General features: G+C 40.3%; 1 protein-coding gene across 1 annotated transcript; it reads right to left on the reverse strand.

The window, feature by feature from the left end:
• Positions 1-1697: 1697 nt before the first annotated feature.
• isy1 (ISY1 splicing factor homolog) lies at positions 1698-24927 on the reverse strand. Its single transcript, XM_033037225.1, has 11 exons — positions 24798-24927; positions 23237-23259; positions 22720-22771; positions 21425-21490; positions 18593-18635; positions 18383-18495; positions 18189-18306; positions 16439-16561; positions 8108-8223; positions 2424-2510; positions 1698-2103 (listed from the first exon to the last, which is right to left on the reverse strand). Exons 1-11 carry the CDS (start codon positions 24798-24800, stop codon positions 1996-1998), a joined length of 852 nt encoding a protein of 283 aa, XP_032893116.1. The 5' UTR covers positions 24801-24927; the 3' UTR covers positions 1698-1995.
• Between the last annotated feature and the right edge of the window lie 5 nt (positions 24928-24932).

Below are 24932 nucleotides of genomic sequence, written 5' to 3' on the forward strand. Positions count from 1 at the left end.
CAGGTTTCTTCAGACTGATGAAGATGACTGTGGCTTGCTGTCTCGAGAGTTGATAGCCTGGTATAATACGTCCAGTGCCATCTTGGCATTGGCTTGGGGTAAGTAGACTGTCAACAATTTCTTCACTAGATAAAAGGGACAGCATTTCGCTAACAGGTACTCTCAGACAGGGGAGCAGAATTTAGTCAAGACTGTCAAATCAGTACACCATGAAGCATTGTACACAATGCAGTTGTCCCCCCCCCGCCCCGCCCCAGGATTCTGAAAGGTCCACAGAATAAAAATGGCAAAACCCTCGCATTGTACAGCGGGCAAGGTGAGTCAAGGGTGAATCATGTTCTCGTGAAATAAAGAACATAGCAGTCCCTGATCTCCCTTTGAAATAGCAGCCATGCTCCAAGCTGTTAAAACTTATTCTCTATAGATTGAAAATTATCTAGAGATAAGCTAAGGGTGGGCCGTTGTTTCAGCTAACCTGAAGCTGCCCTGCTGACTGCCACACGTCCTTGTTTTGTTGGTACTCAGTTATGCAGGTAGTATTGGGTCTAATGAAGATCAGCTGATCCTAGTTCATTTGAAATAGCAAAAATTAACAGGAGCCTATTAGCGTTGGAACTGATGACTTTCTCAGCACCGGAACAGATAGACAATAAATGGAAATTATTATAAGAGGCTGCTTCAACTGTTTTTGGAGAGGATTCACACAAAACGTGACTCTCCCCCACCATCTCGAAACAACAGATGTAAATAGTCAAAAATATGCCAAAACAGAATTAAGTACAAATAAAAATTGTACTAGCAATTTGAAGCTATGTAAGATTTAAAAAGTAAAATCCATTCAAAATTGCAAATAAACCTTAGCATTCCAATCATAAAGTGTGATGCTTTTTGTAGATGATTCTTATTTTTGCTGTTGAATTGATACAAACAGATATTTATATCAGAGAAATAATTAAAAATCTTAAACTATTCAGCCTCTCCATCTGTATACAAAGAAAGTGTTAAAAAAGCTCCAACATTGACAGCTATTTCTCATTTATGTTATTCTATATTTGGACTATTATGTCATTTGTAAGTTATTAATGATATTAATTTTTGAGGATAAGAATGGAAACTCAAAAATATTGGAATGAGTGAAAATGCATTCATTGCCTCTCTACAAGCAACACTGAAAATGATTGTTATTCTAAAGGCCCTGTCCCACTTTCCAGAGTTACTCACAAACTCTCCCGAGTTTTCCCCTTGACTCGAACTCGGGGAATGTCGGTAGCGAGTCCGTATGAGTCTGTAGATGTTTCATAGCGGCTCGTAATGCCAGCCGTAGGAATTCGAGGCATCAGGTAAGTCGGGACGTTTTTTCAACATGTTGAAAAATGTCCACTAGTTTAAAAAAATAGCCCCGAGTACCTACAAACGGCTATTACCGTAATTCTCCGAGTTCGAATCAAGGGGAAAACTCGGGAGAGTTTGTAACTCGGGAAAGTGGGACAGTGCCTTAACTTACAACCCATCTACAGCTAAACAAATTTTAAACCCCAAATTTGTTCGTGAAAATTTAAACAATTTTATTGGTGTTCAGGTATTTAAAAAAACCTTAAATATAATCCCTTAAATACAAGATGTATAGATACTATACAAAACTGAATGGCGTACTCTTGTGCAAGCATAAAACCCCCAAAAAATTCAGATCTACAACGTTGTATGAAAGAATACAATTTTAATAACACAATCTATAAAATCTAGAAACAAAAATTGGTCAATTCCCATTCATTCAGAAATAAAGGTCGCTATATACAGGAAATGTTGATGACACTTTCTTGAAACCAACAAACCATACATCAAAAATCTATACATCAAATCAAAAATCTAGTTATTTTGATGTCTCTACAGAAGTTTGGTATTGTTACAAATAGGGTTGAAAGTAGTCTGCAATCTCTCTTGTGAAATTTACATTGTGGTATTTTATAAAACAAGTCTTTGCAAGCAAGTAATTTGTTACAGTCCCAGAAGTCTTTTAGCATCTTCACTTTGAGCCATTAGAGCTTCACTAGCATATTTCTGCAACAGTTCCATTTTCTTCCTTCGTACAAGCGCCTCTTCAACCTGCAATGATAAAAATAAAAAAAGTCATCAAATTATCCAATACCCAAATATAATCCAAACTGAAAATTACATCAAGTGCTTAAAACGAAATGCTGTAAAGCAGAACAATTTGCCACTGTTGAAAGAGCTCAAGCAAAGTTACACATGAAGCACTCGTGATTTATATTCACTCAAGAATGTCCTTTGGACGACAGCCCAGCATCTGACTGTCATTTTTAGAGCAGCAAATCTTTCCAAATTCGGAATAATTTAAAATAAGAAATATACAAAAGTGATAAAGGACTTCTTCAGTGTTTAGAATTTCTTCACAATCCCCTTACCTCTTTCTGTGATGGTACAGGAACATGAGCTATAAATTTTTGCTGGTCTTCGTCTCCTTCCATCTGTTCCTCATCGTCTTCATCAGACTAAGAACAAAGTATATATATTGATGTGAGGGGGGAAAAAATATAATATATAAAATTAATATCATTAATAACTTACAAATGACATAGTCCAAATATAGAATAACATAAATGAGAAATAGCTGTCAATGACTCTGATCAGTCTTCCATGCATAATATAATTTATATATTTAAAAAACAGATCTTAAAGTATTGAGATAACCATCTCACTATTTCAGCTGATGTAAAAGTCCCAACGTGCCTAATCACTCCCTGTAACACACTCCCTCGAGCATGGCAAAATCCTTGCAAATCTTTTCTGCACTTTTCCTGTAGCTGGGTGGCCAAAACTGAACGCAATACTCCAAATTCCCCGGGATGGCGAATCATAGTCCCCGGGATGGCCAGACTGTCATATGAGGAAAGATTGGAAAGACTGGGCTTGTATTGACTGGAATTTAGAAGAATGAGAGGGGATCTTATAGAAACATATAAAATTATAAAAGCACTGGACAAGCTAGATGCAGGAAAAATGTTCCCAATGTTGGGGGAGTCCAGAACCAGGGGCCACAGTCTAAGAATAAAGGGAAGGCCATTTAAAACTGAGAAGCGGTAAAACCTTTTCACCCAGTGTTGTGAATTTGTGGAATTCTCTGCCACAGAAGGCAGTAAAGGCCAATTCACTGGATGAATTTAAAAGAGAGTTAGATAGAGGTCTAGGGGCTAGTAGAATCAAGGGTTATGGGGAGAAAGCAGGCACGGGTAACTGATTGTGGATGATCAGCCATGATCACAATGAATGGCGGTACAGGCTCGAAGGGCCAAATGGCCACCTCCTGCACCCATTTTCTAGGTTTCTAAATTGAAACTTATACAACTGCAACATAATTATGACTTTATAGCAATAAAAATGGACCAGTAATGACTAATTCTATCAATTATGCACAGCCAGAAATTGAATCAGACAAATATTGGCACATGTGTATCACCCCTTATTCAAATTACTTTTTTCTCAGACAGCTTCAGGATATGACATTCGTCGTATGTAGGGGGGGAAAGTAACATGTAGGGGGGAAAGAAGAAAACAATAATAAACAGAGAATAAGAGGTGGTGGGTTTCTTAAATGGGTGAGCAGAGAGACAGAGGGGTGTAAAATGAGGGTAGAAGCAATAGGTAGCAAGGTGAAAAGTAAAAGTGGCAGGCAGACAAATCTAGGGCAAAAATCAAAAAGGGCCACATCAACATAATTGTATAAGGGGTAAGAGCGTTGTAAAAACAAGCCTGAAGGCTTTGTGTCTCAATGCAAAGGAGCATTCCTAATAAGGTGGATGAGTTGAATGAGCAGATAGCTATTAATGATTATGATATAGTTGGGATCACGGAGACATAGCTCCAGGGTGACCAAGGCTGGGAGCTGAACATCCAGGGATATTCAATACTCAGGAGGGATAGACAGAAAGGAAAAGGAGGTGAGGTAGCGTTGCTGGTTAGAGAGGAGATTAACGTAATGGAAAGGAAGGACATTAGCTTGGAGGATGTGGAAACGGTATGGGTAGAGCTGCGAAACACTAAGGAGCAGAAAACGCTAGTGGGTGTTGTGTACAGGCCACCTAACAGAAGTAGTGAAGTTGGGGATGGCATCAAACAGGAAATTAGAAATGCGCGCAACAAAGGTAAAACAGTTATAATGGGTGACTTCAATCTACATATAGATTGGGTGAATCAAATTGGCAGGGGTGCTGCGGAAGAGGATTTCTTGGAATGTATGCGGGATAGTTTTCTAGACCAACATGTAGAGGAACCAACGAGAGAGTAGGCTATTCTAGACTGGGTATTGAGTAATGAGGAAGGGTTAGTTAGCAGTCTTGTTGTGCGTGCCCCCTTGATCAAGAGTGACCATAATATGGTTGAGTTCTTCATTAGGATGGAGAGTGACATTGTTAATTCAGAAACAATGGTTCTGAACTTAAAGAAAGGTAACTTTGAGGGTATGAGACGTGAATTGGCCAAGATTGACTGGCAATTAATTCTTAAAGGGTTGACGTTGGATATGCAATGGAAGGCATTTAAAGACTGCATGGATGAACTACAAAAATTGTTCATCCCAGTTTGGCAAAAGAATAAATCAGGGAAGGTAGTGCATCCGTGGATAACAAGGGAAATCAGGGATAGTATCAAAGCAAAAGATGAAGCGTACAAATTAGCCAGAAAAAGCAGCCTACCAGAGGACTGGGAGAAATTCAGAGACCAGCAGAGGAGGACAAAGGGCTTAATTAGGAAAGGGAAAATAGATTATGAAAGAAAACTGGCAGGGAACATAAAAACTGACTGCAAAAGCTTTTATAGATATGTGAAGAGAAAGAGATTAGTTAAAACAAATGTAGGTCCCTTGCAGTCAGAAACAGGTGAATTGATCATGGGGAACAAGGATATGGCGGACCAATTGAATAACTACTTTGGTTCCGTCTTCACTAACGAAGACATAAATAATCTGCCGGAAATAGCAGGGGACAAATAGTCAAAGGAGATGGAGGAACTGAGTGAAATCCAGGTTAGTCGGGAAGTGGTGTTGGGTAAATTGAATGGATTAATGCCGATGAATCCCCAGGGCCAGATAGGCTGCATCCCAGAGTACTTAAGGAAGTAGCTCCAGAAATAGTGGATGCATTAGTGATAATTTTTCAAAACTGTTTAGATTCTGGAGTAGTTCCTGAGGATTGGAGGGTAGCTAGTATAACCCTGCTTTTTAAAAAGGGAGGGAGAGAGAAAACGGGGAATAACAGACCAGTTAGTCTAACATCGGTAGTGGGGAAACTGCTAGAGTCAGTTATTAAAGATGGGATAGCAGCACATTTGGAAAGTGGTGAAATCATTGGACAAAGTCAGCATGGATTTACGAAAGGTAAATCATGTCTGACGAATCTTATAGAATTTTTCGAGGATGTAACTAGTAGAGTGGATAGGGGAGAACCATTGGATGTGTTGTATCTGGACTTTCAGAAGGCTTTCGACAAGGTCCCACATAAGAGATTAGTATACAAACTTAAAGCACATGGTATTGGGGGTTCAGTACTGATGTGGATAGAGAACTGGCTGGCAAACAGGAAGCAAAGAGTAGGAGTAAACGGGTCCTTTTCACAATGGCAGGCAGTGACTAGTGGGGTACCGCAAGACTCAGTGCTGGGACCCCAGCTATTTACAATATATATTAATGATTTGGACGAGGGAATTGAATGCAACATCTCCAAGTTTGCGGATGACACTAAGCTGGGGGGCAGTGTTAGCTGTGAGGAGAATGCTAGGAGGCTGCAAGGTGACTTGGATAGACTGGGTGAGTGGGCAAATGTATGGCAGATGCAGTATAATGTGGATAAATGTGAGGTTATCCACTTTGGTGGCAAAAACAGGAAAGCAGACTATTATCTAAATGGTGGCCGATTAGGAAAAGGGGAGATGCAACGAGACCTGGGTGTCATGGTACACCAGTCATTGAAAGTAGGCATGCAGGTGCAGCAGGCAGTGAAGAAAGCGAATGGTATGTTAGCATTCATAGCAAAAGGATTTGAGTATAGGAGCAGGGAGGTTCTACTGCAGTTGTACAGGGTCTTGGTGAGACCACACCTGGAGTATTGCGTACAGTTTTGGTCTCCAAATCTGAGGAAGGACATTATTGCCATAGAGGGAGTGCAGAGAAGGTTCACCAGACTGATTCCTGGGATGTCAGGACTTTCATATGAAGAAAGACTGGATAGACTCGGCTTGTACTTGCTAGAATTTAGGAGATTGAGGGGGAATCTTTTAGAAACTTACAAAATTCTTAAGGGGTTGGACAGGCTAGATGCAGGAAGATTGTTCCCGATGTTGGGGAAGTCCAGGACAAGGGGTCACAGCTTAAGGATAAGGGGTAAATCCTTTAAGACCGAGATGAGAAAAACATTTTTCACACAGAGAGTAGTGAATCTCTGGAACTCTCTGCCACAGAGGGTAGTTGAGGCCAGTTCATTGGCTATATTTAAGAGAGAGTTAGATGTGGCCCTTGTGGCTAAAGGGATCAGGGGGTATGGAGAGAAGGCAGGTACGGGATACTGAGTTGGGTGATCAGCCATGATCATATTGAATGGCGGTGCAGGCTCGAAGGGCCGAATGGCCTACTCCTGCACCTATTTTCTATGTATCTATGTCGCCACCTCAACCTATATACAGCACTGTAGCAAATATAGTTTGTTGTAGAATGTCAGGTAAATCTTAATTATATCGACAATTTATTTTGAATGGCATTCAAAAATTATATATTTGCTGTGCTTCCAGTGGCCTAGGAGGTAGGAGATTTGTGGAAATTTTGGATGCCCATCGGATAATTGCAGTCTCATCCACTGAATAGCTCCTGCCTCCCAGTCTATGAAATCATCTGCATTGGTAGAAATAAAACAGAGGAAAGCAGAGATCTATTAAATGATGAGAGATTGAAAGATGTTTGTGTCCAGAGGTCCTGGGTGTTCTTTTACATAAATTATTGAAAGACAACATGCTTGTACAGGATATAATTAAAAAAGCAAATGCTACACTGGACTTATCGTACGAATATTTGAGTATGAACAAAAATATCTGACAGCCATTACACTGGATCAAAATTAAATGGTATCTGCAAAATTGTGTACAGATCTAGTCTCTCTACCTTAGGAAATATATATTTGTAATAAAAGTGCAATGGAGGTGCCCCTGGTTGATTTATTTGGCGGTGAATTGTCTATCCATGGATAGGATTGTGCCTATACTCTCAGCAGAGTCTAGAAGAGCAAGGAATCATCTCATAAAACATGCAACATTTTGTAAGGGCTTCAGTGTTTATGCAAGGGCGATATTGTTTCACCGTGCTGAGTGTCCAGAAATAACACTGGCCAATCAAAACTGAGATAAGAAAAAACATACATCCAGAGTACTGAATCTTGAGAAGAGATTTTGTAGATAGATTTCTGGATTAACGAGAACTGAGGGAAAAGGGTCAGTACAAAAATGTGGCAAAAGATCAGCCATGCCCTTGTTGAATGGCCAACTTCTGCTTCTGTTAAGAAAATAAATGGTAGAACAGGCCAAGCAGCTTCATAACTAACAAGATTATGGTTGATCTTCCTCACATAATGTTCATGCCATCGCCTCATGGTCCTTGATGATCAAATAGGAATCAATACATTTCAAATTTGAATTAAATAGATGACCATGTCTCATTTTATTTTATAGTTTCGGTCAAGCACTTAACACCAAATTATGGATAATTACAGCACAAAAGTTCCCTAATTCAGACCTTTGTTCGGAAAAAGGTTAGTTAACCTTATCCAACTTTTTAACTTTTGGTCTGGATTCTTGTACATTACAACTGAAGAAGTAATGTTGAAGGGTCTCGACCCCAAATGTCATCTATTCCTTTCGTCCCGAGATGCTGTCTGATCTGATAAGTTACTCCAACTTTTTGTGTCTATCTTCAGTTTAAACCAGCATCTACAGTTCCCTCCTATACATAAAGTGCTTGTTACATGTACTGCAGTTAACTGGGCAGCTAGTTCAAAATCCCAGAAAATGTGAATGTATACTATTCCGATACAAATTTTTGAAGGGCATTTACCTCATCATCTTTCACTGCGTAGATATTTACTTCTTCCTCTTCCTCCTCTTTAAAACTTTCATTTGCAAGCCGGGCCTCTTTATCTTCCTTCCACTTTTTCACTGCGTCTGCTATAACTAAAATGGGGGAAAAATATGAAATATTCCTAACACATCCCAGATATTCAAAGAAATGCAAATTGTTTCCAAGTTGTTTGCCTTAGTGCAAGGTACAAATTCTCAGCTTGAGATGCTTGCATTTATGCCACGTACTTGTGCAATATGGAAATGACTACAACTAGCCAAAAGACTCATGGATACCATGAGAAAATGTGGCTTTATTGGAGACTTGCGTGCAAGTGGCTTGAGGACAGATTTACCATTTCCATAGGAGGCTATAAAGACCTCCAGACACACACTAACGAGGTGGAGTTGAGAGGGTAGTTGGCAATGGCAGTCAATGACAGGGGTCAAACAGTACCACAAGAAATTCAATACCTTAGTTGTACAGTCAAGGTCTTCAAAATGCCACATCACATCAACTGTATCACCAGCTTCATACATTCACAATGTACAATACCACTTCAAACTTGGATTGTTTTCTTTGGAGGATGAGGGGACATGACAGGAATGTATAAAATTATGAGAGGCATGGTAGGGTAGACAATCACAACCCTTTTCCCAGGGAAGGAAAGTCAAATACGAGAGAAGATTTAACGTGAGGGGAGCAAAATTCAAAGTAGATTTGCAATGTAATTTTGTTTTGTCACAGTGGTAGGTGCCTGGGTGGATATAGATATGATAGAGGCCTTTAGATTGGCACATGAATATGTTTGGGATGGAGGGATGCTGATCATGTACAGGCAAAAGGGATATGTTTCATTTGGCAACATGCGCGTCATAAACATTGTGGGCCGAAGGGCCTGTTCTTGTGCTGTACTGTTCTATGTTCATTGCATAGCACCGCTGGCAGCCTCACATTCACATAATAGTCAACCCTGATCAAAGATACTTAATGATATTCAGTGACACATTTCACCTTTCCATTGCAGACAAAAGTGGCCCATGTTACAGGCAAAGGCACATCTGAAGTGAGCAAATGGTTACTAAAGTCTGTGGCTAGAGACAGAATGGAATCATCTATTATGGGATCATCTAATAATTCTCATCAAATCCAACTCTTCACCCCACATGACAAATCCAAGGGTGACAATAAAATCAGAGCATTGTAATCAGTGTATAACGTTGGCACCTAAACCCCCCCATTGATGCGTAGATTTGGCTGAAATGCAAATGACTGTCACAGAATAGACATTGTTTGCTCCCAGCAGAGCAGGCAATAATGGAGCTTACGGTTGTAGTAACATGAAGATAAAATGTGATGCTTACAAAATAGCCAATTTTCACTCAATATCCTGTGAAGAAGCTTATTACTGTCGTGAAGCCACATGCTTACTCTATCTGCTACACTCTGGTAAAAGAGAAACAGTTAACTCTCTGGTCATGGAGTATGACAGTGACCCTTCCTGTTGCATGACTGATTTTCTTTTGACCATTTCTATTTGCTAATTTTGATGTTAAATTGGTTCAGATATCTGAATGCACAAGTAGCACGTCATATCATGGTGCCTTGTTGCAAATATGACCCGACATCTGCTTGAAACATCCAGCATTGGTGTGTGGTGAACTACAATATCTCATATACAGCAGGGACAGGCCCTTTGGCCCAATTTGCCCATGCACAAGCTGCCCCATCTACACTAATCCCACAAGCTTGCCTCGCGCCCATATCTCTCTAAACCTTTCCTATCCACGTACCTGTCCAGATGTCCATGTACCTGTATAAAATGTCATACACAGAATGACCTTGGCACTTACTAGCTGGTGTGGTCTTTCACACTATTATGCATTATTGCATGTTTTTTTCTGAACCACAGATAGGAGAATTGTTCCAAGCAAAACAGTAGTGAACATGGCCACGTCTAGAGCATTTCCCCAGCACTTCCCTTCTGCTCTCGGCTGAACCCTAATGGCCCGTTCTCACGGTGCGACCTGACCCAAGACTTAACAAGAGTTTAACATCTGGGAACCTCCTGCGATAACAGTACGGCATTCGTGGACCACAGAGGACCTCCGTGGCGCTATCGTGTAACTTTGTAAGGTCGGGAGAAAATTCAAACATTTTTGAATTTCTCCAAGAGTGACTTGAGCACTTTTTGGTGAGCGTTGCAACATTGTATGAAGCAGATGCCAGTGCGATACCCGTGCGATATCCGTAATGACTCTTGCGGGGACCGTGGGAACTCCTGCGAACGGTAAACCCGGAAGCTTGACAGAGGGGACATAAGGTGAGTAATAGGTATTAAAGGGGGCTTGGGGTGTGGAGGAAGGGAAGGGTGGGGGTGGGGTGCTCAGGGTGATTACAATGCTCTCTGGGGTGCGGGAAGAAGGGTCTCGAAAAGCAACTCGCCGCTTTGCTCTTAAGACAATTTGCTTGGATTTGAATCTCCCCGCAGTACAAGGAAGTAGAGGCAAGGTTGCGCCGTGTGTTGGAAGGAACTGCAGATGCTGCTTTAACCCGAAGATAGACACAAAAAAACTGGAGCACTTCATCGGGTCAAGCAGCATCTCTGGAGAAAATGTATAGGTGACGTTTCGGCTCGAGAGTTTCGGGTCTGAAGAAGGGTCTCCCAACCCGAAACGTCACCTATTCATTCTCTCCAGAGATGCTGCTTGACACGATGAAGTGCTCCAGTTTTTTTGTGTCTATCTTCGGGTTAAAGCAGCATCTACAGTTCCTTCCAACACACGGCGCAACCTTGCCTCTACTTCCTTGTACTGCGGGGAGATTCAAATCCAAGCAAATTGTCTTAAGAGCAAAGCGGCGAGTTGCTTTTCGATACCCTTCTTCCCGCACCCCAGAGAGCATTGTAATCACCCCGAGCACCCCACCCCCACCCTTCCCTTCCTCCACACCCCAAGCCCCCTTTAATACCTATTACTCACCTTATGTCCCCTCTGTCAAGCTTCCGGGTTTACCGTTCGTAGGAGTTCCCACGGTACCCGCAAGAGTCATTACGGATATCGCACGGGTATCGCACTGGCATCTGCTTCATACAATGTTGCAACGCTCACCAAAAAGTGCTCAAGTCACTCTTGGAGAAATTCAAAAATGTTTGAATTTTCTCCCGACCTTACAAAGTTACACGATAGCGCCACGGAGGTCCTCGGTGGTCCACGAATGCCGTACTGTTATCGCAGGAGGTTCCCAGATGTCAAACTCTTGTTAGGTCTTGGGTCAGGTCGCACCGTGAGAAAGCCCTTTAAAGAGATGCTTACAGCTGCATCCAGATTCTTTCAGAACTTCAGCAACACTGTCTCCAGACAGCAACTTTAAAGTCCAGAAACACCGAATTCTTAGTACGTTATACACATGACATTGTCAAAATGTTAAACTCCAAATTATCAGCATAACATGCTGTCATTGTCTGCCAACACAGCGCACTTCCAGCAGTTACAAACTCCCAACAGGGTAGCTGGTATGACACGTGCTTCATGTGCAATCACATATTGGAATCAATCAGCCGCACAAAAAAGGTCAAAATAAAATCAGTCATGCCACAAAATTACCACGATTCAGGACGTTATGCTGGCCCAATACAATTAAAAAAAATAACATTAACTTAAATTAACCTGATGAAAGCAAATCATTTATTTTAAAATGACATTTTGTATTCAGAAATAATTAGTCCATGAAGAAAGACTAAAATAAATGCCAAGGCGGTAGATGGTAGTGGTTGACAGAAGCAAGCTATCTAGTTTCAAACAAAACTATCATTTATCAATATTGCAGAAACTAATGATGTTTGCAACTTGATAAAGATGGAGAGCATCGCAAAAGATTTCCTCACTGTTCAAATCACAAACACATGACTATCCTTCATCAATTTAATCATATACCCATGATCACTGGCCATTTCCCACAGAATGAGTTACGCTAGCAGCTCACAAAATGGACATTGTTTGGGCAGATAAGTGGCTTCTCACTATACCACTTTGTCCATTAGAATCAGTGATTCACTTGGGTTTAAAATGAAATCCAGACCGCAGCCACCCTGGACCACCCACATTTTTCAGTCTCTGCCATCACTACAAGTAGAAACATGCAGGTAACTAATATAGAAGAAAAGTCATTTTTGGAGGCATTCAGATTAGCAGTTTAAAAGGTTTGCTATTGCTAAAGTGTATTTATAAAATACTGAGCCAACGATGAAAAATATGTAATCAGACTAAACACCCAACTGGACCGCAGAACATATAGTCAGGACGACTAGCTAAGCTCCACTGGCAGCAATTACAGCTCTTGAGCAGTTCAAGTCAAGTCACATTTCATCAATAGTAGTAATTAATGCCATCAATAAGGTTACAGTAAAAACGTTGTTATCCTAATTTTGCCATCCAGCATTTTTGGTCACCCGCATTTCAGAAGGGAGAGGTTGGCATTCTTGGTAAACAACTGTCAAGTCCAGCATGTGCTTCATAACATGTTTTACTGCAACTCTACAAACCAGTGTCACTATACGATATTGATAAATTATAGTTTTGTTTGAAACTACAGTGCCCTCGATAATATTTGGGACAAAGACCCATCATTTATTTATTTGCCTCTGTACTCCACAATTTGAGATTTGTAATAGAAAAAAATCACGTGGTTAAAGTGCACATTGTCAGATTTTATTTAAGGCCATTTTTACACATTTTGGTTTCACCATGTAGAGATTACAGCTGTGTTTACACATAGCCCCCCCCCATTTCAGGGCACCATAATGTTTGGGACCCATGGCTTCACATGTAATTGTTTAGGTGTGTTCAATTGCCTCCTTAATGCAGGTATAAGCGAGTTCTCAGCACCTAGTCTTTCCTCCAGTCTTTCCATCACCGTTGGAAACTTTTATTGATGTTTATCAACATGAGGACCAAAGTTGTGCCAATGAAAGTCAAAGAAGCCATTATGAGACTGAGAAACAAGAATAAAACTGTTGGAGCCATCAGCCAAATATTAGGCTTACCAAAATCAACTGTTTGGAACATCATTAAGAAGAAAGAGAGCACTGGTGAGCTTACTAATCACAAAGGAACTGGCAGGCCAAGGAAGACCTCCACAGCTGATTACAGAAGAATCTTTCTAATATCTTTATAATAATAAAGAAAAATCCCCAAACACCTGTCCGGCAGATCAGAAACACTCTTCAGGAGTCAGGTGTGGATTTGTCACTGACCACTGTCCGCTGAAGACTTCAAGAACAGAAATGCAGAGGCTATACTGCAAGATGCAAACTACTGGTTAGCAGCAAAAATAGGATGGCCAGGTTACAGTTTGCCAAGAAGTGCTTAAAACAGCAACCACCATTCTGGAAAAAGGTCTTGTGGACAGATGAGATGAAGATTAACATATCAGAGAATATCACCTCATCTGTGAAACATGGTGGTGGGGGTGTTATGGCCTGGGCATGTATGGCTGCTGAAGGTACTGGCTCACTTATTTTCATTTATGATACAACTGCTGATGGAGTAGCATAATGATTTCTGAAGTGTATACACACATTCTATCTGCTCAAGTTCAAACAAATGCCTCAAAACTCATTGGCCGGCGGTTCATTCTACAGCAAGGCAATAATCCCAAACACACTGCTAAAGCAACAAAGGAGTTTTTCAAAGCTGGTCAATGCTGACCAAAAATGGTCAATTTCGAGTGGCCAAGCCAATCACCCAATCTGAACCCAATTGAGCATGTCTTTTATGTGCCGAAGGGAAAACTGAAGAGTCTAGCCCCCAAAACAAGCATACGCGAAAGATGGCTGCGAAACAGGCCTGGCAGAGCATCACCTGAGAAGGCACCCAGCAACTGATGATGTCCATGAATCAAAGACTTCCAACAGTCATTGCATGCAAAGGATATGCAACAAAATACTAAACATGACTGCTTTCATTTACACGACATTGCTGGGTCCCAAACATTATGGTGCCTCTGAAACAGGGGGGACTATGTATAAACACTGCTGTAATTTCTACATGCTGAAACCAAAATGTATAAACATGGCCTTTATTAAAATCTGACAATGTGCACTTTAACCACATATGATTTTTTCTATTACAAATCTCAAATTGTGGAGTACAGAAGCCAAGCCATGCTTTATTCTTCGCACAGCTTCTGAATTTAGTAAATAAAGATTCCATGTTGGCTGTCATTCCATCCCCAAATCAGCATTGGAATTAAGAGTTTCAAGTTCAAGTTCAAGTTAGTTATTGTCATGTGTCCCTGTATAGGACAATGAAATTCTTGCTTTGCTTAAGCACACAGAAAATAGTAGGCATTTACTACAAAACAGATAAATGTGTCCATATACCATGACAGTTTCTTCTGGACACTGTAATAGCAGTCAAGGCGATTCAGGATAAGAGGTTACAAGAGTCAAAAGTTACTACTATTAGATTTTCATTGTCTGCTATAATGCAGATCAAACGTTACCCAAGCTTTGCTGTCTTCATTTTACGCTGTTTAGAGATTTTGCAGATACCTGTACAATGTTGGCACCCGTTGAGCACATCATTCAATGACTGATCTAACAAATATTTTCACACATGGAATATATCATTGTGGCATTTAGAAGATCTCCTTAATATCTTTGCCATTCAAGACCCAAATACAGAACATGAGATAAATTTAATCCACCAACACCCCCCCTCCCCCCATGCATACAAACACATGTTTCCAAGTCACAGCAACCGTTTCGATGCGCACTCCAAAATGTTTCATTATGATTCGCTTGTGAAAAACAAGAGCTGCTAATCTAGTACACTGCAAAACATTTCCATTCCCCCATTTGAATTTGTCATGGTCAATACATGGAGTTCCATGCTGATAATCTGGCACGTGATTACAGAGAGATTAACTGAACACATAACAAAGCCATCATAATCAAAATGCATCTTCTAACAAATGTCCTAGCTATACCCCTGATGCATATCCTATCAGTATGTACCATATTGTAGGCTTCATTTCTAAACAGGGTTCTTATTTGTTCAACTGATCGACTTTCGACAAAATTAGTTTGCCTCTATCACGATGTTGTCAATTTTATTTTGTGGGAAAATAACTGCATGAAAAAAAAAGAGACTAAAAACTAAACCGGCATTTAAAGGCTTGTGTATAATGTGAAATTAATTATAATAATACATTAAATCCATGGCACTAAAAACGCCGGCATGAAAATATTTAATTCCAGAAATCATGTTGGGATGATAGCCAATTACATCTATTAGCTCCATTTACAATATATCCAAAGTGAACGTTAAGGACTGACTAATTTTATCAATATGATGCAGCCTCCCACATATACAAGGTTCTTTGACGACTGCTTTGGGGCCACCTCCTGCACCCACACACAACTGACTGACTTCATCCACTTCACCACCAACTTCCATCCGGCACTCCAATACACCTGAACCATTTCCGACACTTCCCTACCATTCCTTGACCTCACCATCTCCATCGCAGGGGACAGACTTCTGACCGACATACACTACAAACCAACTGACTCACATGGTTATCTGGACTACACGTCTTCCCACCCTGCCCCCTGGACTACACGTCTTCCCACCCATCCCCTACTCCCAATTCCTCCGCCTACGCCGCATCTGCTCCCAGGACGAGACGTTCCACACCAGGGCATCGGAAATGGCCTCGTTCTTCACCTCCCCCCTCGACTCCATTCAAGGACCCAAGCAGTCGTTCCAGGTGCGACAAAGGTTCACCTGCATCTCCTCCAACCTCATCTACTGCATCCGCTGCTCTAGATGTCAGCTGATTTACATCGGGGAGACTAAGCGGAGGTTGGGCGATCGTTTCGCCGAACACCTCCGCTCAGTCCGCAATAACCTACCTGAACTCCCGGTGGCTCAGCACTTCAACTCCCCCTCCCATTCCCAATCCGACCTCTCTGTCCTGGGTCTCCTCCATTGCCAGAGTGAGCAACACCGGAAATTGGAGGAACAGCACCTCATATTCCGCCTGGGTTGTTTGCGTCCCGATGGCATGAACGTTGAATTCTCCCAGTTTTGCTAGCCCTTGCTCCCCTTCCTTAACCCTCGAGCTGTCTCCTCCCATCCCCCCGCCCTCGGGCTCCTCCTCCTCCCTTTTTCCTTCCTTCTCCCTCCCCCCCACCCCCTATCAGTCTAAAGAAGGGTTTTGGCCCGAAACGTCGCCTATTTCCTTCGCTCCATAGATGCTGCTGCACCCGCTGAGTTTCTCCAGCATTTTTGTGTACCTACAAGGTTCTTTAGTTTTGATTACCTTTTTTCTCAAGCTCTTGTTCCAAGGGTAGAAGGACACCATCATCTTCATCTCTGTAACCATAATAATCTGCATCAATGTCTTTCATGAGCTCCGCACGAGTTTTCCGTGGTGGGGCAGGTGCTTCAAACAAACAAAGAAGGGCATGGAATCATTAGGTAAAACAAAAATAGACAATTTTCTGTATTTCTTATGCAAATTATATTACACATACAAATATAATTTTAAAAATGTTTATCATTAACTTATTTTCCTATGCTCAAAATTGAGCATACCTGAACGATCACACTCAATTATTTAAAAACTCCATACTTTAAAATTAGTTTAAAATATATATATATAATTTTCGGCTTTTGCCTTAATACCACAAGTACATCCAAATCTTTATATTGCACTGAAATATGTTTAAGAATTTAGTTTTAAAATGAGTGCTTGTAACTTGTTAATTTTCTATCGGAGAGATTAGCTGGTGAGTCTCCTTGTTATAACTGGAACCAATACTTGATAAATGCACAAAGTGCCATAGAAAGCCAAAGTAGACAACTTGTGGATAGCTTTATTTTGAGTTCAGCAGCAATCACTGTTGCTTTGCCATTGACGGTAAAGCAATGTGCCTCAACAAGCTGGTGTATTGCAGTGGAATAGAAACATAATGCAGTTCCGTAATAGATTCCTAAAATAAGTCAACCCACAGTTGCCGTCAAATGAGATTTCAGAGTACTCAAGCGAGTTTATTGTCATGTGTCCCTGATAGGACAATGAAATTCTTGCTTTGCTTCAGCACACAGAACATAGTAGGCATTTATTACAAAACAGATCAATGTGTCCATATACTATAATATAAATATATACACACATGAATAAATAAAATGATAAAGTGCAAAGAGTTTTGTCCGAGCCAGGTTTAATAGCCTGATGGTTGTGGGGAAGTAGCTATTCCTGAACCTGCAGTCTTCAGGTTCCTGTACCTTCTACCTGAAGGTAGCAGGGAGATGAGTGTGTGGCCAGGATGGTGTGGGTCTTTGATGATACTGCCAGCCTTTTTGAGGCAGCGACTGCGATAAATCCCCTCGATGGAAGGAAGGTCAGAGCCGATGATGGACTGGGCAGTGTTTACTACTTTTTGTAGTCTTTTCCTCTCCGGGGCGCTCAAGTTGCCGTGCCAAGCCACGATGCAACCGGTCAGCATGCTCTCTACTGTGCACCTGTAGAAGTTAGAGAGAGTCCTCCTTGACAAACCGACTCTCCGTAATCTTCTCACAGTACTCGCAGCGATGTTCTTAAAATCCTGATCACGAGGCATTTGAATCCTGGATAGCAACAAATTAAAGACCAGTTCTTTGGGAAAAACACGTTTTCTTACATGGTCTCTTAATGAATAATTTTTATGATTTTGTTAAAAGATTTTACTAAATGTTTACTTGTGAAGAATCCCAATATTAAAATGGATAATCTGGACAGATTATACACTGTGTTGAATTAATACATTTTACCCAGAGCAGATACCTTGTTGTGTTCGAACAAGTGAATATCTGATGCAAAATGGCGCAAGGATATAAAGTGAAATAAGAATTGGGTTTAATAGCGCGAATCCTGTGAATGATTAAGCAGAGTGACAACATATGTAGGCTAACAAATTAAAAATTAAAATCTACATGCTACCAGGAATGATCAACATCCATAGAAATTTTCAACAGATCAATGTTTTCAAAGCACGATGTGAAGAAAATGAAACTTATTTTTTACATACGCTCTCTTTCAAACAGTTCTCTGACTCCTGGCAAATCTTTTGCTGCTCCAAAATATTTGTATCCTCTATTGCCTGGAACTTCTTTCCCCTCATGATCCAACATCTTCGGTCCAATTTTCTAAATTAAAAAATAAAGGCTTATAAAGTGTTCAGAACCATTTCAGGAATATTTTACACAAAATTCTGTTGCTTACTCCATAATCAGGACCTCCCAACTCCTTTATTCTGACTTCCCAGTGGCCTTTCTCTCGTAGCAACTTATTGATTTCATCGTTAAGATCTCGTATCCGAAATTCTCCCAAACCAGCTGTAAAAGAGAATATGTAACTCCATCGCATGCATTTGTTTTTTGTTTTTTTTTTTAAATGGGAATACCTAAAATTGGAAGCATTTTCGAAACTTACCATTTTGTATCTGTGCCACTTTTTTGGAAATTTCGCTTATGATCTACAAAACAAAGATTTAGTTATTAAATAGATGATAAATTAATATTATTTACATATATAAACGTATGCTTAAAAATGTCGTCCTGATTTATCCTAGAAACTATATTATGGCAACCATCATAAAGAAATAATGCTCATAAAGCATATATGAAGCATTAAAATACCATTAGAATTTTCACAGATAGCAGGTAGAATTGCATTAATGTATTGATTCATGCTTAAAACTGCTTGTCCAATTCTAACACAAAACCACAGTTGGTGAGAAGTGCTTCAGACACTATTGTATTACTGAAGAAAACTTTTGACAAACTATTTATGACCACAATCTTCAATTAAACATTACTGAAAAATAATGGGTTGGATCATGTGCTAGTTTGGATGGAGATTGGACATTGGACGATGGAGTACAGAAAGTCCAAACCCTGGCATTCTTTGCTAGTTATGAAACCATGTTTAAATATCTAACACCCATTCACATTTATTATTAACTTAAAATGGAGCTCAATAATAAAAAGACAGAATCCATTAACACACAAATACAATTTGAAATACATTTAGAGAGCAACCTGTCTTTTCTTTTGTCTCCTAATCTGCACATCCAGCATCCCCACTGAAATGAACACAGGCTCAGACATGGTGCCAAATCTAACCAAAGGTTGTGAAAGTGGAATTCCCACATAACCATGGGGAATCCCAGCAAAGTTGCACCCCACTGCTGGACTCCAGCGACCAGAATAGCCAACAAAACTCAGCAATATTCTGCCCAATTTGACTAAAGGTAGAACTATCTCTCAACACTACACTGTTTATTAGTAGCTAATACTGTTGGTAATATTGAAACAAATGCTGTTCTGTATTTGCTTTACACCAGATTGCATAAAAGATTTGTCATTAAAAAGATTTATTAATTATGTCATTTATTTTACTTCACTGCTGTTGTCCATGTATGACTAGAAAAATAAAAACTTAAGTTACAATCACTGCTGTTCTAAAACACGTTTCTTAAAAAAAAAATGCAGGGGTACTCAGACGCTTGATCGCTTTAATTGAATACCACTTAAAACTAATGCTAAGATCAAGTATTAACTTAGTTTTAAGTATTATGCAATAAGAGATTCCCAGGCATCTTTGGTTACATTAATGTTGATCCACATGTAAAGATATGGAGAAAACTGATTATTTGCAGATTCACATTATGTTCATTGATGCCACAGAACAATGAATGAATTAGAAAGGAAAATCCAATGAAACAATGCAAAACACAGAATAGTGGACTAACATTTGAATATGATTGTATCCCTTATCCACAATGACAAAAGCCATGTATCATTGGTTCAATATGATTTTTTTTCATTGATGTCCTTATTTAGAAGGGTGAGAGGCGATCTTAATGAAACAAAAAGATTATTAAGGGTTTGGACACGCTAGAGGCAGGAAACATGTTCCCGATGTTGGGCGAGTCCAGAACCAGGGGGCACAGTTTAAGAATAAGGGGTAAGCCATTTAGAACAGAGATGAGGGAAAACTTTTTCACACAGAGAGTTGTGAGTCTGTGAAATTCTCTGCATAAGGCAGAACAAAGAGGTCCTTCTGCAGTTGTACAGAGCACTAGTGGGACCACACCTGGAATATTATGTGCAGTTTTGGTCCCCTAATTTGAGGAAGGACATTCTTGCTATTGAGGGAGTGCAGCGTAGGTTTACATGGTTAATTCCCCGGATGGCGGGACTGCCATATGCTGAGAGAATGGAGCAGCTGGGCTTGTACACTCTGGAGTTTAGAAGGATGAGAGGGTTCTCATTGAAACATATAAGATTGTTAAGGGCTTGGACACGCTAGAGGCAGGAAACATGTTCCTGATGTTGGGGGAGTCCAGAACCAGGGGCCACAGTTTAAGAATAAGGAGTAAGCCATTTAGAACGGAGACGAGGAAACACTTTTTCTCAGAGAGTGGTGAGTCTGTGGAATTCTCTGCTTCAGAGGACAGTGGAGGCAGGTTCTCTGGATGCTTTCAAGAGAGAGCTAGATAGGGCTCTTAAAAATAGCAGAGTCAGGGGATATGGGGAGAAGGCAGGAACGGGGTACTGATTGGGGATGATCAGCCATGATCACATTGAATGGCGGTGCTGGCTCGAAGGGCCGAATGGCCTACTCCTGCACCTATTGTCTGTTTAAGTCTCCTAATTTTAGGAAGGACATCCTTGCTATTGAGGCCGTGCAGTGTAGGTTCAAAAGGTTTATCCCCGGGATGGCGGGACTGTCATAAGAGGAAAGATTGGAAAGACTAAATTCACTGGAATTTAGGATGAGAGAGAATCTTATAGAAACGTATAAAATTATAAAAGAACTGGACAAGCTAGATGCAGGAAAAAAATTCCCAATGTTTGGGGAGTCCAGAACCAGGGCCACAGTCTAAGAATAAAGGGGAGGCCATTTAAAACAGAGATGAGAAAAAACGTTTTCACCCAGAGAGTTGTGAATTTGTGGAATTCTCTGCCACAGAAGGCAGTAGAGGCCAATTCACTGGATGAATTAAACAAAGTTAGATAGAGCTCTAGGGGCTAGCGGAATCAAGGGAAATGGGGAGAAGCCAGGCACAGGTTACTGATTGTGGATGATTAGCAATGATCACAATGAATGGCGGTGCTGGCTCGAAGTGCCAAATGGCCTCCTCCTGCACCTATTTTCTAAGTTTTCTATGTTTAACATGTTGTTACAAAAACATCACAGCAGATTGTTGGGGCTGAGAAGTCTTCCAGAATCTTGGTTTAAACACAAGATTTTACTTACTTGTCGCCTCCATTTCTCTGCTTTATGCAATTCACTGCACTCTGATGCGAGGAATGGTCTCCTCTCCTACTGAAGAGACGGAGACAGTAATCAATATTTAGACTACACCAAAAGAAACACTAAAGCTTACTGATAACATTAAAGCCACATTATTCCTCAACAGCTAATCCTGAAGCTATGTATGTATGAATGAATGAATAAGTTTATTGGCCAAGTATTCACATACAAGGAATTTGTCTTGGTACTCCACCCGCAAGTGACAACATGACATACAGTGACAGTTAGGAATGATACATAAAACATTAATAATAAAACATTATTGATTAAGCATGTGAATTAAATAAAATACCAGAGCAAAAGGAGGCTACAGATTTGTGGTCATTGAGTAGAGCTATTACTCGTGGAAAAAAGCTGTTTTTATGTCTGGCTTTGGCAGCTTTGACAGTCCAGAGGGAAGTGATTCGAAGAGTTTGTGGCCAGGGTGAGAGGGGTCAGAGATGATCTGACCCGCTCGCTTCCTGGCACTTGTACAGTTCGCCAATAACCTTCTCAGCTGATTGGACGATTCCCTGCAGCCTCCGGATGTCGTGCTTGGTGGCTGAGCCAGACCATGATGTAGGTGAGGACAGACTCTACGATGGCCGTATAGAATTGGACCATCATTGCCTGTGGCAGATTGTGCTTCCTCAGCTGCTGCAGGAAGTACATCCTCTGTTGTGCCTTTTTGACTGTGGAGTTGATGGTAGCCTCCCACTTAAGGTCCTTGGAGATGATGGTTCCCAGGAAATTAAAAGACTCCACAGATGTGACTGTGGTGTTGTTGATGGTGAGAGGGGTGAGCTCTCTAAAAGTCTACTATCAATTCCACTGCCTTAAGAGCATTGAGCTCCAGGTTGTTGCGATGGCACCAGGACGCCAGCTGTGTCACTTCCTGTCTGTAGGCAGATTCCTCCCCATCCTGGATCAGTCCAATCAGGGTTGCGTCATCCGCAAACTGGAGAAGCTTGACAGAGGAGACAGTGGAGGTGCAGTCATTGGTGTATGTAGTAAGTATGTAGAATTCAAACTATTATTTTGCTGGAAGAATTCTCTGTTAGCCTGGCATTACTCCACACTTCATCACAAGAGCATAATTAAACCACGTAACGTACTGAATAACCTGACCAACAAGCCATGTATTTTGCTTGCTCTATGTATTTTAAATATATTATTTCAATTTATAGGTGTATTGAATTTTATACAAATGGTTATCTTTACTGCATCTCTACAAAAACTGAAAATAACAATTCACTGACCTTAACTTTTCCGTCTTCCAGCTGCGCTTGGCGAAATCTCGCCAAAGCAGTCCTAAAAAATAATTATAATGAATTACTAATTCACCACTCAAAAATTAATAAGGATCTGCCATTGCAGCAGAATTTTAAGGGCTTTAAAAGTAGAGCTTGATTACAAGTTAAAATGAACATGCAGAAAAAACACTAATATTTTCAAATAATAAGAGGCTAACTGTAAGAATTTATATTCACTATTAAACTTGCGATGATGCGGATACTAGTTTCTAAATCTTAAAAATTCATGTCAATCTAAAAATTAATATACTTTTGCTCTTCAACAGATTTTAAATCAACTTTATTCAAGTGAGAGATCTCAAGCGAGAGCTTGTATGTAAAAGCAAGTAAATATGAATGGAATGATTAAGTCCAGGTAGATGAAGAAACAGAAACAACAATTCTAATATTACAAAATCAGCAAAACTTTGTGAGGAGCTATATTCCATTTTGATTTACCAAATTATATTGTTAATTTACTTACATTGCCTTCTCTGCATTTCGAGCCTGTAAACACGGGAAAAAAACATACAAAAGTTATAATTCAGAAAAATGTTATATGAGTATTTCATTCTACTCAAATTTGCTGACAGAAGTCTAAAATGTGCAGCGAAATGGTGATTATTGAAAAGAAATTCCCACAAAAATATATGAACCCACTTCCCAATCTTCTAATTCACTAGAAGATGCACCAATAACATTTTGTGTTTCACTGTCCTTAATAAACCCAGAATATTCTACGAGCATTCTGAAGAAGGGTTTTGGCCCGAAACGTTGCCTATTTCCTTCGCTCCATAGATGATGTCGCACCCGCTGAGTTTCTCCAGCAATTTTGTCTACCTTCGATTCTCCAGCATCTGCAGTTCCTTCTTGAACATATTCTACTAGATTACTGGGAAGCAGTATTGAATCAAACGAATTTCAAAAGTTTAAAATTCTGAAACTAGTTATATTATTATCAAAATGTACCACAAACCCTAAAATATAGGTTTATCTCCTCGAGTAATAATGTGCAAAAAATATTCCCTCCAAAATATCAATCTAGCAACTTTATGCTGACAAGCTTTGGGGTTAATTCACAGAATTAAAGATAGCAAAGTCAGGGGATATGGGGAGAAGGCAAGAACGGGGTACTGATTAGGGATGATCAGCCATGATCACATTGAATGGCGGTGCTGGCTCGAAGGGCCAAATAGCCTACTCCTGCACCTATTGTCTATTGAATACTCCAATTGTATCCAACATGAAGGACACTGATAAATCCAAAAATAGAATTAGACTGCAGCAAGGTAGGTGTAGTATAGGAAGTAATTGGACAGCGGAGAGGAGTGGTGATTGGAGAATGAATTTCATTTCTGAAAAAGAATAAATGGATAACATAGGCATTTATTTCTTAAAATGAAATACTGATTAAATATTGTTTTTGCAATGTTGTTTCATAACATCAATATGCCTAAGAAAGGTGTCAAATGAATCAAAATAGATACAAGTATCCCTGAAATAAAAGACAATGCAAGAAATAGACATGACCTTGCACTAAAATGCACCCGTTATACTTTCTATAGATTGGATATCGCCTTACTTGCTGAGCATTTCAAGCATTTTTATTGTTACTTAAAATTTCCGGCATCTGTAATATTTTCCTTTTCCCACATTATTGAAATGTTACTTCATTAATTTAAACTTTATCAACTCTGTCTACTTTGACATAAAACCTTTGGAAATATATTATCTATAGCCAAAATAGAAATTGAAAAATGAAGCATAACAGGGATTATCCAAAGCCACATGTTTGAAATCATAATGTGTAGGAAGGAAATGCAGATACTAGTTTACACCCAAGATAGACACAAAATGCTGGAGTAACTCAGCGGGACAGGCTGCATCTCTGGAGAGAAGGGTCTCGACCCAAAACGTCACCCATTACTTCTCTCCAGAGATGCTGCCTGTCCCGCTGAGTTACTCCAGCACTTTGTGTCTATCTTCGGTTTAAACCAGCATCTGCAGTTTCTTTCCTATTAATTACAGGGTGGACCATCACGTACCATGGTGAAGCTGGGTCACTCTCCCACACACCAGCACACGCCTCAGTGCAGCCGCGACACCAACAGCAACAGCAACAGCAGCAGTAGAGGAGCAGGAAGCGGAGCCGCGGCGTCGAAGGTCAGAGTTCGGGGGGG

The sequence above is a fragment of the Amblyraja radiata genome, chromosome 18, assembly GCF_010909765.2.
Source record: "Amblyraja radiata isolate CabotCenter1 chromosome 18, sAmbRad1.1.pri, whole genome shotgun sequence".
Taxonomy (NCBI): domain Eukaryota; kingdom Metazoa; phylum Chordata; class Chondrichthyes; order Rajiformes; family Rajidae; genus Amblyraja; species Amblyraja radiata.

Coding starts and splice junctions, on each gene's coding strand:
- isy1 (XM_033037225.1), bottom strand. Junction 21,491..22,719: donor TGGAAGACGGAAAAGTTAAG/GTCAGTGAATTG, acceptor TCTCTTCAGTAG/GAGAGGAGACCATTCCTCGC. Junction 16,562..18,188: donor AGAACTGTTTGAAAGAGAGC/GTATGTAAAAAA, acceptor GTTTGTTTGAAG/CACCTGCCCCACCACGGAAA.